The 15557-nt window shown below is 29.5% G+C and overlaps 2 protein-coding genes across 3 annotated transcripts; one reads left to right on the top strand and one right to left on the bottom strand.

The window, feature by feature from the left end:
* Positions 1-968: 968 nt before the first annotated feature.
* On the top strand, positions 969-3217 carry LOC107169743 (ubiquitin-like protein 7). The gene is made up of 4 exons (XM_089225718.1): positions 969-1219; positions 1355-1369; positions 1446-2108; positions 2181-3217. Exons 3-4 carry the CDS (start codon positions 1524-1526, stop codon positions 2631-2633), a joined length of 1038 nt encoding a protein of 345 aa, XP_089081844.1. The 5' UTR covers positions 969-1219; positions 1355-1369; positions 1446-1523; the 3' UTR covers positions 2634-3217.
* Positions 3218-11120: 7903 nt separating this feature from the next.
* Positions 11121-14740, bottom strand: LOC107169744 (uncharacterized). 2 transcript variants are annotated; one of them, XM_015519576.2, is made up of 3 exons: positions 14221-14740; positions 12245-12503; positions 11121-12061 (listed from the first exon to the last, which is right to left on the bottom strand). In XM_015519576.2, exons 1-2 carry the CDS (start codon positions 14397-14399, stop codon positions 12263-12265), a joined length of 420 nt encoding a protein of 139 aa, XP_015375062.1. In that variant the 5' UTR covers positions 14400-14740; the 3' UTR covers positions 11121-12061; positions 12245-12262. The 2 variants fall into 2 exon arrangements, with proteins under 2 accessions (XP_015375062.1, XP_015375061.1); XM_015519575.2 differs by having other exon boundaries at positions 12245-12506; positions 14221-14737.
* Positions 14741-15557: the final 817 nt, after the last annotated feature.

Genomic DNA, 15557 nt, shown 5'->3' on the forward strand with positions numbered 1-15557 from the left:
TATTTTACCCGGATAAAGAAACAATAGATGTGTACAGTTTGATAATAAATCTGTTTAATTCTAATTTCCATAAGTATGTATATAAAAATAATGCATTTGGTGAATTGTATTCATTTGTTTCTCAGAATGTGCCTATCCAAAATTTAGTTTGCAGTGAACATGATTTATTTAAAATTTTTCTCAAAACAGCTTGTAAACTATTAATTTATTCCTATGTAAACCATATAAATCGTATTTTGAGTAAAGGAGAAAAAAACAACTGCACTTCTGATCCTATAAAACTTGCTGCTATTTCTTATCATGATAAATATTCAAAAAAAAAAAGGGTTTTGTTACGGCAAAATGTTAATTATGTATAGACAAAATTATTGCATTAATTTACCTTTAGCAAATACCTCTGTATTAAATTAATTGTATTTTATGATAACAATGACACAATGTAAAAAAATAGTAAATAATTAGTTGTATTTTGAACTAATATTTTGATGTTTTTAATTAAATATTTACGTAGATATTATTATGTATAAATCTATAACCCTGACAAAAATTATATTTGTACTTTGTAAATAATTGTATATATTCTAATATTTTATGACAAAAATTATGTTTGTACTATGTAAATAATTGTATACATTTTATGTTTTATGACTTAATAAATATTTATTGACATAATGAATTGAGTATATTATTTTATTTTATTTAGAATATTTGAAAATTTTATTCTTAATTTTTAAAATAATTTCGATAGCAATTATATCGATACAATAGTATAAATATCGATATTCTATCAGTAATATCGATGGTTGACAATCGATTGTTTAGTAATTAAGACAACCGTCGGGAGCGCTAGTATCGAACTTAGTATCAAAACGTTTCACGGGAGTCGCCTTTCTATTTAATCTCTTTTCTATGATGGTGGCTATCATGGCCACAGATATATACAATAACAATAATATATATTGTATATATCTGTGATCATGGCTTACCATATACCGCAAGATAATACCAACAAAATAAACAAACATAGTGATATAAAAATGTGCATATCATTATTATTATTATTAAAATACGTTTCCTCTTTCCTAAATCCCATTTCCTAAGTAATAACTAATAAACTCATATAGTCATATCACAATCCACAATCGGTGTTTTGTATTTGATGATACTAAAACATTTTCTATTATATTTCCAAATAATTCATTAATTTTACATAATATACGTAAGTTTACCATTTTTTTCGTTAACTGTGTTTATCTAGTAATTGTTTATTAAATCGTTTTATTTTCCTCTTTAAAATCGACTACCTGCGTATTACACTCAAGGGATTTTTGTAAGACGTTCTCCTTTGTTTCAGACCACCGATAAGAAGGTACGTATCTATTATTTTTAGATACATTATAAAATCTTAAAATATTTATATAACACACGAAATTAAACTATACTAGGTTCACACGTGTAAATTACATTCGGCTTCATCGTCGGTTGTACCATACCGTGTTGTCTGTGGTATCTTAGCTGGAAACATGATAAGTGAAGAACCAGAGATTTCCTTGGTTAACGTAAAGTTACGTTTGGGTACTATGACTATGTACACCGAAAAAGTATACATAGATTTTCAATCGCCTGTCAGCGCATTGAGAAAAAAAATTCGTGAAAAGGATAATAATCTGGACAAAGTTGATTTTGTAATGGTTTATTCTGGAAATATCATGGAAGACCGTGCTCCTATTTATATGTATGAGCTTGTCAATGGAGCTACTGTGCATTTGTTCAAACGAATAAAAATCGATATAATAGAAAATCCAAACACTGTTGAACACACTAATGCAGGAATGGTTAAACTGGGTATAGCTCTTCGTTCGCTCTCGTTGAATTCTTCATACAAATGTGCATTGATGAAAATTAGTAAAACCAAAATGATAAGTGATCTAATCACATCTATTCCTGAACTGAGTAGCGATCCTGTAGCAATTACTCTTTTACAACATCCTGAACTTTTAGTTAAACTCAATGATGTTGATTTGGTAAATAACATTGCGGTTAATCATAGTGCTTTGGCATTAGCTGCAATTCAAATTTCTGCAGTTGTTCATGATCAACTTGTGCAGGTAAATTTATCAAAACTCCTTTATGCCTTCTTTTATTTATACTAACGTGGACATATTTTAATTATGTGTTAGAACCACTTGGCATCAGATGTATTGGCCAGATCTATGTCTGCTGGCAGTGATGATGAAATGGAAGATTTAGATGATTCAACTCTTGGATCACTCAGTAACAATCAATCATTGAATAGAAACTTACCTTATGCCATCACTGCCGCACAGTTGGCCACAGCTATAGCAAATGTATCGACTCAACAATCACTGCCAAGTACTAGTGGTGCAAGTACATCAACTGCAAATGCAGGAAATGTGCCTGTGATTCCTAATACCACTCAAAGCCAACCAACTACACCAGCAGTTGATTATAGCTATCAATTAGGATTAATGAGAGAAATGGGTCTGTACAATGAACCTTTAAACCTTCAAGTATTGCGAAACACAGGTGGTAGGTTAGAAGTTGCCATTGAAGTAGTATTAAGTGGTTTTGATTTTTTAGATTCAGATTCAGATTCACAACCTCTATTTTAATATCATTTAAAACAATAATTGAATAATATATATAATATGTTATAGTAATGATTTTAAAAATAAGCAATGATTAATATTTAGTTATTATTCTTGTATTTGATTTTTATCAACATCACTTTAAAGACAAATAAAATATTATTTAATTACAAATTTATTATTTATTGCATTTAAGTATAAATATTATAACTTAATAATGTTTTAATTCAAACAAAATATTAATTTTCATTCACCTTATATGACATGTTTCCAGCTAAGATTAGGTCAATGTATTTTGTGTGTGGTACCATACTATTGTCTATTACTTAAAAATGTTATCGTAAATTTATATAATATCTGCAAAATATGTTAAAGGGTTGATTCTTACATTTTATATTGTTTATCACAAAATATTAGTGACAAAAATATTCAATCGATAGTTCTAGGTATTCATAGAGCACATTGTTTTATCTAAATGTGATTTTCTATTGATAGTTGCTGCTCATAATTTGTATATATTTTTAAATGTATAAACTATTTTACATACTTAATGTTAATTTCATTTATGTGTGCATAAATTTAATAAATTATTGTGATGGTATATTTAATTTCTAAGACCATATTTTACCAAAATTATTGACAAATAAAAAATTTATGCTTAACATAGATAACCTTGGAAATTCGAATAAATACAAAAATATTAAATAGAGTTTAAAACATGAAAACAAAAATTAATTTCATACACTTATGATTTATTTTAGTGGTTCCCAAACTGTGCATCTCAAGCACTTCTATAGAATATATAGTTTATTCTATAAGACTATAACCAATGAGTAATACTAGTGTCTAGTTACACAGACTGTATTATACAATTTATTAAACACAGCCAATTTTTGTATAACAACTGGGAAAGTTGCTTTGCTCTCAAATGTACCTAATCATCAAGTCTTAGTCATCCTGTAATTTGTAATATGATAATTAATTGAATACAGATAATGATTTTGAACATTGATAGTGTGTTTTACTCTGGCCCACTAGTGATCAGTGCCATCACGCGTATGCAGAATAACTGGCTGTGATGAAATTTCCCCCACTTATGTTCTGTAATCGTAATCACGCTGTGTGTGGGGTACACAGAATCGTACAAGTTTTAGTCGAATAGCGGTACTGATCTCTTGTGGGCCGGAGTATAGCCTATGGTTCTGAGGATATTTTATATTTTACTTATGTTTCCATTAATATTTTTTTGTTTCATATTACTTATAATTGGTTGGTTAAACTAACTTTTGTCTTTAATTTTACTTACTTAATAATAATAATGATATTTTGTTATATACAATTTTTATAACTTATTAGAGAATATCAAACAAACAAGAAAATTGTAATTAGTTACCTATTGGCTATTAGGTTTATTTTGCTACTTTCACATATTATTATTAAATAAATAGAAACACATACATTATACATAGTACATACACAATAATAATTGTGTTTAATTTTAAATGTAATAATATTTTTTGTAGGCACATATACAGTGTAACAGATAAACCTAAAAAAAAAAATTATGCTAATTAAACGTATATCAAAAATCATAGTTTTAAAAAAGTTATTAGTGTTATTAATTTATTACGTTCCAGATTAATTTAACCAAAAAAATATTGAATTTTAAAAGAATTCTAAAAAATAAAACTACTTGACTTGATAAATATTTTTACCATTAAAATTGTTCTTATAATCAGATTCACAAATAGGCACATATATGAATTTATCCAAAAAAGTTTTTTTTTAATTTAAATTATTTATTTTCATTTTTCATCACTAAAAAAATAAATAAATAAATATTAATTTGAATAAGTTATTCCAAAAGTCAGTCCTATCTGTTACACCTTGTATACTATAAGTATAGTATAATATTTTACATTAGAAACCAGTAATAACTTATAAGTAATTATCAACACAACTGTTTATTTTCTACTCCATTTGAGTCTTGCAATCGATGTGGTAAGTCTCATTACTGATATTTTCTGATTTGCAGCGGAGTAGATGCGTGTTTAGTACAAAAACATATCTAAAGGAAAAATCACAACCTGTAAAGAAGAAGGATTTCATTACTTTTTTTCTTTTATAGGTAAAGAAGAGCGCATCTTTTAGAAGGCCCGATTTTTAAAATATAATTATAGAAGTTTAAATATTCATTTGAATTATACACAATATTTCCTCAACCCCTTTTCAAATAAATAGGTTTTGGCAGTAAATTAGTGGGAAAGTGTTATTATTTAGGAAGCGCAACTAAAATATTATAATTAAAATTTTTTTTTACGAGTGTTTGAAGGTAAATTTTGGTTTTTATACCTTGCTAAAATGGATTGAACATTTAAAACAATAGGTTCCATAGGTGTTTTCTTACAGCAACCAAAAAATCTCAAAATATATTCAAACTTTTTTTGTTGTTTTAAATACATTTCTAGTACAACATTTTATCATGTTTATTGTTTAATCAAAAAATAATAATTTTAGTTATTTCGTTTTAACTCAAATAATATTCATTGGGGCTTGAAGTTTTTTATTACTATATGTCTATGTGTAATGTGTATATTATTATTATTATTATTATTATATGATGAAACTCGAAATATTTAGATTTTACGCTGTTTAATATTTATACAACCATTACCATACCACGAATAATTATATACACATTACACACCGTTCAACAGTAATCGGTATTGACATATAACTTGATAACAGCTATTTTCATATCATGTAGGTATCATGTATATTTATTATTGTAAAAAATTAGTCAACCAAATAACGAAAAAAAAATTTTTTTGTTTTGAGAAATTAAAATGTGTATACCAATAAACATGAAATGTGAAAGTAAAAAGATTTTGACTAGTTTGTTATGCAATTTAAGGCCAACTAAATGGTTAAAACTCGAATTTCTATATAATATTTCAGTGCTGACTTTTTTGAAAACTCGTTTAGATAGATAGTGGTGTAAGATTGACCTTGAAATTATACCTTTAATAATTCTGAATTTAATTTTTTTTTAATTAGATTTTATCTCGAATTTCTTTCCGGTATAACTTTTATCATATTGAAGATTTAAAAAAAACTTGTAATAGCAGCGTGAGTAGCAGTAAGCAGGGTAGGCTCTAGACAAAATATATACCTATACATATAGGCAAAATCAAAATTTTCCGCCCTTTCATTTTTGTAGTCTAAATATCAACAAATTTCCCAAAATACGGCCCTGCCTACCAACGAAAAATGCCACCCCAGACATAGCCTTGTGTTGCCTGTGCCTTCCGCAATTCCGCCGGGCCCGGCAGTGAGCTATAAGTATTAAACATTTTGATGAATTCATGGAGTGGAGTAGTGCAAGCCACCTACCCTACAAGCTACAACGTCCCCGAAAAATGTTGGTTTACAACTCTGCTCATCAAAACTTTGAAAACTCATAAGTCATACCTAACTAATATACTTAGTATAATAATATAACATAATTACATAACCAAGTATACCTATTAAACATAGTTCAAAATTTGAGTTAATTAGATTGAAATGTTGCAAATAATATTCTACTTTAGAGTATGAAATTACAAATGTATGCTGTCCTTAAAATTAGTAAAAACTTAAAAATTTATGGCGATAAAAAATATTATGTTTTCCAAGTATGACGTTCTGCAACGACTTTATTTTATGTAAAAGAAATATTTCCAAAAATATATTGTTTTTTGGAATATGAGTTCCAATGATTTATTGGGAACAAATAACATTCATACACATAGTACCTATTCATAGTTCTCAATCGTATTATCTATAATTTATGTACAAACGAAAGAGGAATTTTTGAAAATTTTTAGCAAATATATAGGTACTCCTATCTAGATAAAGAAAACAAAAGGTTCTTCTTATGTATTATGATAATCATAGGTATTAGATATCGCGCTATAATATTGCCGAAGCCATAAATAACATTGTTTGGTTTACAAGTTTCATTTTACTAAAACGCTATACCTAAATAAGTAGGTATTTTCTATACACCCAATCATAATAAACCAAACAAATGAAAAGTATTTTTAAAACAAACATTTTATTTTCATTTAAATAAAAAAAAACATGGTTGCAAAATATTAATTACCCAAGCATTTATTGGATTTAGTTATTATACAAAATTATATATGATGATATTCAGAGTAATTTTAGTATTCGTTTAGTATGTGACCTACTATACTACACAATGCTCACCCCTTTTATTTTCTTTAATAACGCACTTATTCAAAATCTGATTTTTGGAATTTTTAAATAATATGCGCATTATTATACTATATATTATAAAATTCCTAAGAGCTTTGTGCAACTAAAGAAATACCATCTGGACATACAAAATTCTGTTTTATAAAAGTGAACTTCTTTCCAAGCGCTTCTAATTATTTAGCGGAAAATTTTTCTGAAAATTTGGACGCATCAACATCAAAATTTAGTTTTTGATTAATTTGACTAAGAAATACCTACTAACGATAGGTCTATGATGAACTTGGAATATATTTATCTATGATAGTTATCTATAATTATTTATAATTTGTAAATATGTCCAAGTCCAAGTTATTAAGGAGTTCGAATTAGGCAATTTTTAAATTGCTCGCATGTAAGCCTTGTAAATGTTAAAATGTGTGCGTAGTAAGTGATTAGTGTGTGTCGTGTCTCGTGTGTGACTGTAAAAGAAATAGTATGCTCTAACCTACTGCACGCACATTTACAAGTCACCGCCTCGGCATTTTGCGCGTGAATGGTTAACAATTTATACCATTCATTTGTATGTACTTTTTATCCATCCGACCGATCGACCTAATTATGCGATAATATTTCAAAAAACTAATCTGTAATCGTTATAATGTCTAATTGAGGTCGATTAGTCGACATTTTAAGATTTCTAATTTTAATTATAAATAATTAACGTTTGAAAATTCCGAAATTTTAATATTTTCCAACCAAATTTATGGTTGTAGGAGGGTGGGAGGGTGAAATTTGGAAACGTGAACCGACCGATTTCAAATCGACAATAACAAATTTAAATCAGTTTTAAAAAGTATAAGGTACTAAATAATACTAGGTCGATATGGTTAAGTTTTAACTAAAATAATAAGTCCGTCACCGATCCCTTTAACTGTCATAACTTAAAGCTTTTCAAGTACGTATAGCCGTCAAGGTTTGTAACGGTTAAGTTTGGTTCGACGGTAAGATGAAAAAATCGTTCGAATGGTATTCGTATTTTCAATGGATTTAATTTTAAACACTAACACGCAAAACTATAAAACTGAGCAGGTAAGTTGCCCTGGGCCCCGCGATTTTAAAATTATAATTAAGGCTAATTAATTATAATTAATTTTATACTGTTCAGAGATTAGTTAGTTTAAATAATATTATGTAATGTGACTTTTATTTATTTTGTCCGGGGTTCCGCATATCCTAGTCTTCACGGTTCATACCCACTTTGCCGAATCCCAATTTGCCGACAACTCAGTTCGCCGACAAATATACCAGTTTTAAAATATTTTAGAAACATTCCCATTTCGCCGACAGTCTATTTTGGCGACATCTTGGTTTGCCGACAAATTATAAATATAGTTTCATTTTCCCGATTCGCCGACAGGTGACAATAATTTTTATCAAAAACGGATTTTATAACAGCGATAACAAAGTATGTTGTCGATAAGTTCAATGATTAAATGATTTCCCACCACGATTTTAAATCTTAAATCGTGTTTCCCACATATAGAATCCAGAGGGAGTACAGATTATAATAATATAAAATGGTTAATTTTTACACGAAGGATTGTTAATAAGTAAGTTATTTTGTACTTTATTTTAGATTGGAATCAAAAGAAATTTCATTATTAGACTACATAGATATAATAAAATATCATATACCTACAATATACCTACAAATACCATATACATACAATAATTTTTGTTAATAATTTTTTATTTTAATTTATTTTGACTTTTTTTATATAATATTTATATTCGGCGAATTGGGAATCGGCAAATTGGGAACATGTAAAAAATAGTCGACGAAATGGGGTGTCGGCGAATTGAGAGTCGGCGAACTGGGGTGTCGGAAAATTGGGTGTCGGCAAATTGGGTTTCGGCGACATGGGAAGACACGAGTCTTCACGGCTTCACGTACAAACATTATACCTAGTTTTAACGTGTGATTCATTGGTGTTCGGTCAATGTATCTCTTATAGAATCGTTATTCATATAGGCTTACTATTTAAATATATAATATGGATCTATGATGAAACTAGAAACAACAACAGAATTGTATCCAATCGAACAGATGTCATAATAATATAATGTGTGTATTATTCACTATAATATTGTTATACGATACAATATTACATATTCATTGTATACGTCAATTGTAATTTTTTTTTTTTGTGTGCCTACATTATTTATTCAACGTGTATTATTATTGTCGTCTGACCCCACGGAGTTAGGTCAGAATATGATTATCTGCAATGTTGATATGACGGTGCGCGTAATATACGTATGACGTAGGTATGCGATGAAAACGTTAAGACAGAGTAATCTCCATGAATAATGTTGCGGTCAACGAAATGTCCGGAATTTACGATATTATCATAATAATAATATCAACATAGAACTCCGTGTAGAGGACCGCAATTATCGTTTTTTTTTTTTTAATCATTCGGATAAATAGGCAATACTAATATTAACTTGATTTACCTATATGTAATACCTAAGTACTTTGACAGAAGAATTATAAAAATATAAATTCATAATAATTTATTGCAGTTATTCAATATTGTACTTAATAAGAAATGATGAAATGTAACAATTGTTGAGTACTAATAAATAATAATGGTTGGCGTACATGCGTATAAAAACGCCCTCAAGGGTGGCCATCACGTCAGGGTTATAGTTACACTTGGAATTTTTTTTTTGTGTTTCGTGTCGTTGAATATAACTAAGTTATAATACTATAATATGTATATATTATTATATTTTTGTTTGCTGTTAGTTAATTAACATTTATTTAAAAACATTCTGATGAGATGCACTCAAAAACCACTGAAAAAAGCTCTTCATACTTATAATTATACTTGCACAACATTTAAATATTAAAATTAAACTGTATATGTGTGTAATACATAATGTGTAGTAGGAATCGGTTTTTACTACCTATTTCTAAAACAAATTCCTACTTATGGTGTATATGTATAAATATATACGTTATATACACAACTATATTATGTTAAAATGATAAAATTAAATCACATATAATTTGTTTGATTGCAGATTCATCGAATTTAACCGCATTTGTCGATTTAATACCGGCAGATTCCGTACAGGACAATGGCACCACTTCATATTTCGAAAAAAAAACCGTAAGCATACCTATATAGTATATTGCTTACAACCACACTGCAATGAAATTCATTATGCCAGTCAGTGCCGTAGCCAGCCCCCCCCCCCCCCCCCCCCCCCCGAAATCCATAGTATTCTATTATTTTGTACAGAGTCACTACAGAAATTTTTATAAATTATATCATTAATATACATATTTATATAATTCCAAATAAATCCATAATAACGATAAATTATTTGTAATTTATATTTTGTTTTCAAAAATGTCAATTAATAGTGATAAGCACGATTAAATCATTCCCCTACAGATTTATCCGTGATCGTGGTGATAAGTACCGAACTACCGACCATAATATGATGTCGTGACGGTCTTTAGATAAGAAATACCCGTGAATTCCATTTTTATTGTGGACACGGTTATAGTTTGATTATTATGTATAACTTTAACCATATTGTAAAACAATACTATCTATTATCTAATCACACTAATCACAGTTACAATAATAATTAATGATATAATCACGGACTAATAATTAAGTCAATATTAAAATATTATATCTTAAATCAAAAGGAATTCAAATGCTTATTGTTATTTCATATATTTTGATTTTTGTTTATAATATTTTTATGTTAATTCGTTCATTATTATATTGAATATTGAAATATACATTAGAGACGTTAAATTAGTAAAGTAGGCAGTACTCATCAAATCATAATGAAAAGGACCTCGAACGTCTCGAACAATTTGTTAAACAAAGTAGATGTGTAGTAAAAAAACTATTGCCCTCCCCCCCCCAAAAAAAAAATATATATATTCTGGCTACGACTCTGGGGCATTATATATAAATATTAATCAAATTTATTTTCGTGGGTATGTAGAACCTATGTACCTCCACAAGGTGTCCGCTGCCAAAAGTGCCTGGAATTCGGTCATTGGACTTACGAGTGCAAAGGAAAAAGAAAATTTGCAGACCGCCCGACTCGCACGACGTTGCTTAGAAGGAATTTGAACAAGGACAGACCCGCCAGTCAGATTTTATCCAAGTAAGTGGGAAAATAAAATTATTAATATGCGATTATACAATTATGTATAATATATAGTATTCAACGATATTATTGTTCGTATGTATTTTATTATGTTTGATTGAAGAAACCGTTCGTGATTTTATTCGTATACAAATATAGTGGTGGCTTAACATTTTGAATCGTTTCCGAATGAATAACTGTATCGATACAACAGTGCCGTAGTTTTCCTCGGAGGGGTGCTGATAATTTGTTATATGGGACCATATAGGATAGACTTAACTAGGATATCATAAGTTTGATTAGGTTGAATAGGTTAAGTGCCGCGATGGGTGGGTAGACTGCAGGTTGGAGTATACAATTTTAGACTTAATATTTAAACAAATTATAACTTTAATTCACGATTATGTCTTATTTAATTCGTCTACAGAACATTGTGGGCATAAGCGTGTCCACGGGTCTTGCCTGTCATGCACAAGCACGATCTACGAAATTTGATCAAACTAGCATTGTAAATTTTGGTAAATAATTATATAAACTTTTTTTTTATCAATTTCAAATTTGAAATTGTGTACTACATTTTTTTGATTTTCATCATGTGAATGATCGGTGGTCATATCCCCAAACCCTAAGAGAATTTCTATTTTTTATTTTTTTTTGGGTGGGGGGCAGTTGATTGTGGATAAATTTTCTTATGATTTTTGAGAGAGATGCAGCCCACTCAGGTCTTTCCTTAGCTTCACAACGGTGATATATGTGCACTGTGCAGTATATAATTGTCTAACCAAATAACGAAATCTGTTTTAGGCCCGCGAAAGAGGAGAAATCTAAGAAAAAACTGAAAGACGCAAAACGGAAAAAGAAAAATGTAAACTCTTCCGACTCAGAAAGCGACAGTGACGGTTCTTCCAGCAGCGACAATAGCGACACTGATAGTGACAGTAGCAGCAGCAGCAGCAGCAGCAGCAGCAGCAGCAGTAGCAGTGGTAGTAGCAGTAGCAGCGGTAAAAGCAGCAAGAAGAGAAGCAAATCTGAAAATAAAAAATAAACTTTATACTATTTTTACTACCCTTAAAATGTGATGTATGTATATGTACGGTAAGTGCGTGTGCGCACTACGCACCGCCGTTTATCATATGTATTACATATTTTTATATTATGTTTATATTATGACAGTAAAAAAATTAAATGACATTTTCGATATGAAACTTAACTATTACGAAAAATCCTTGTTATTCCGACGAATCCGCTGCAGACGTGCAAGTCATCCGTGATCCTTCATCTTCGGATTCTGATGTAGTTGTGTCTTCACTGCTGCAGGACGAGGAAGACGTAGTGCTACTTGATGATGACGACGACGACGAAGAGGAACAGTCGTCGTCATCTTCGTCCGATTCCTGCACACCACGGCCAATGGTCTTGGTTGATTTGTCGTTCGTCGTCGACGACGTCTGCTGATGCTGCAAACTTATCCTGCTGCGATAAGGGTTTGAAAACCAACGAAGGTTAAAAAATAAATGAAAAACAATCACTTAGTTAATAGTGTGCATAGTTATAATATTATATATATGGACGTTGAACAGCAGTAGTATAGTTGCTCAAGTTAAGTGGTGTATTTGGTGGGTCGAGATGGATGATGGTTATTTTTTGATTATAATAAAATAAAATAAAAAAATAACTTTATTCTATTTGTCATCCCTGTGGAATAAGTTTGATTTCAAAAGAATTTTCACGTACAACTTTCTATAAATCAATAAAATAACTAACATCGATAATCCTCCCAAAAACCATTTTTCATAAAATTCGATAAAATTGATTTATTCTTTTACTTTATTTTCATTTTTAATAATGTAGTACATAGGTCTTAATTTGTTATTGTGTAGGTATATAAACTTAAAAAAAAATGATTGATCAATTATTTGGACTATAATATTTATTTAATACAAATAAACGCCATACACATTTTTAATACCATCCAGTTTAAACATTAAGTTGAGGTAAACAACATATTTATTTTTGTGCCTACAATCGACTAAAGAAACTAAACGTATAGTTAGCAGTCAGCACCATTATGGGTTGTTCGATTATTTCCTCTTTTAAAAATTAACAATATATTTGTAACAACGCTATCTAACTTAAATTGTTCTTTATTTTATGTTCTTAAAATTATCGTAATTTGATAGTATTGTGTACCGGCATTTTATATTTATATCGTATTCATGTTTTGCACGGCTATAATATATAATATTCCCACTTTAACTTCATTGCTAGTATATGATACATGTATATTTAAGATTTGCTGATGTCATAGAATGATAATTTTATTAAATCAAGTGTCTAGTACTCTGATGCGTGGTGGCGAATGTGCCACATTTGCACTTGCCAATTTACTGTAGTATATAGGAGTAAATTATTACCCGCAAGTATGCGATATATTATGTATATACCACAAGGAGCTTGATCGGTTCTATAATATTTAAGTACAAGAAGTATGTATAGAGTAAGTAAAAAAATACTAGTTCAAATATAATGAGTTGACCGTCAAAAATTTAAACAAAAAGAAGAGAAAATCGTTTGAAAATTCGTTTTATACTACCTACAGGACAATAATATTGAAAAATAATTTATGTTAATAATATTATTTGTAGGAAAAAATATAAGTTCCTTAAAACTAGTTTTTTTTTGGGAATGTTTAAATATTCAAAAAATCAAGGTTTGTATAAATTCATATTTTGCCTAAACTTAATTGATGCTTATTAGTAAGTTTTATTTTAAGTTTTTCATTATTTATTTATATGAATAATTAACCTCACCTTCACCAAGTACTAAGTTCTAATGACCAAAATATGGTCATATATTCAATTATATTCAGCGTAATTAAGCATACCTACCTATATCTACTAATTCTAAAAATAATCCATTGTTTTTCTAGTTTTTTAGTGTAAATTCTAATTTAATAAAGAGTGTTTTTTTTAAACACTTTCAGATTCAGTGCTTTAAAAGTTAAAACGTACCTACGTACATTAAAAAACATTTTTTAATGGAAATGGTTCACAGGTACCTAATGTATACTAAGATTAGTAGATAACACTAAATATCCAGAACCAGTAACCAAAAATACGAAAGTTCTTCGATAATATTTTAAATATTAAAGATTACACCATAATTTATTCAGACAAGTGAAACAAACTTTTTTTTCCTGAGGACCAACAGCTGCAGCGCGGCGGTCTTCTTGTTATGAGGACATGTCTCGTCGTCGGAGCACGTGCAAGCGTCCGAGTTGGACACGACCGCGATATGTCGGCCGCGGTCGTACGACAAGCAACGGATGCACTGCTCTGGTGCCAGACACGCTTCGTCTTGGTCCATGATGACACGGTCACGCACGTGATACAATATATTATAATATAATATGTTATACGAATACAATGATAATATAATGAATTTCAGTAATTAATAATTTATTATTTTTTACACTATTATTACAGTAAGACAATAGTCTATACACGTCGTATTAATACTTATTGTTTATGTAGTGTTCATGATGCATAATATTGTACTGCGATTACTATCCTACGATAATCTATTGTGACGACGACGACGACGACGACGATGAGGCGCCGCACCGTCGCCGACACGTGGTCGTCTATCTTATATTATAATATATTAAAATACTAAACGGCTTTTGGTTTTTATCGGGACGTTTCCAATCCACACCGGTGCGACGAGCAGCTGTAGTTTCCGACAAATTTAGACGCCCAACCCTATATCCCCACCACGGCCCCAACCATGGGTAGAATTTTGGGCAAAAGTTCAAAAAACATACTATACAAATACAATAATAATAATGATAAATGCGTTAAGTATACCTACAAGTGAAATATATCCTGAAAACTCGAAAGAAGGGAAAGGGTATTACAATTGTTTTACATAACTTGTCATGCATAAATGGTTTTTTCACACTTCAACTTCATAATATTTTTTTTCATTTAAAAAAAACTATAGGCCCGTTTCCAAATGTGATCGAGGAGAAGATCGCAATACATCCATTGCCACACTAATACGGAGATGCAATTTGAGCATATAATATTTAATATATTATAATTATACGTATTTATAAACAGTAAATAATATTATAATGAAATAGAACATCATCACTCATCTGCAAAATTGTTGACCATTATTGTGTTTTAAGAAGCTGCATTGGTGTGTTAGTATGATATAATATTAATAAGTATGGTCCGATACTCATATGGTGGTATGGGGGCCTCCAATGGAGCATAAGTTTAAAAAAAAAATTTCAATCAAGTTATTAATTTATTCCCCGTACTTTCCGGAATGGAAAAAAAGTTGATAGTGTTAAAAAATATTTCAGAAACCTTTCCATGCAAACGTTAAGGCTTACCAAGAACAAAACTATGTTCAACAAACAAAGCTGCAGAATTAATAATACTATTGTACCTATAGTGGCTATAGTAGTATATGCTTATATATATATATATAATATTTTATATAGCTCAATAATTT

Source organism: Diuraphis noxia, unplaced genomic scaffold (assembly GCF_037042655.1).
Source record: "Diuraphis noxia isolate RWA-SAM2 unplaced genomic scaffold, SU_Dnox_SAM2 contig0004, whole genome shotgun sequence".
NCBI classification, from domain to species: domain Eukaryota; kingdom Metazoa; phylum Arthropoda; class Insecta; order Hemiptera; family Aphididae; genus Diuraphis; species Diuraphis noxia.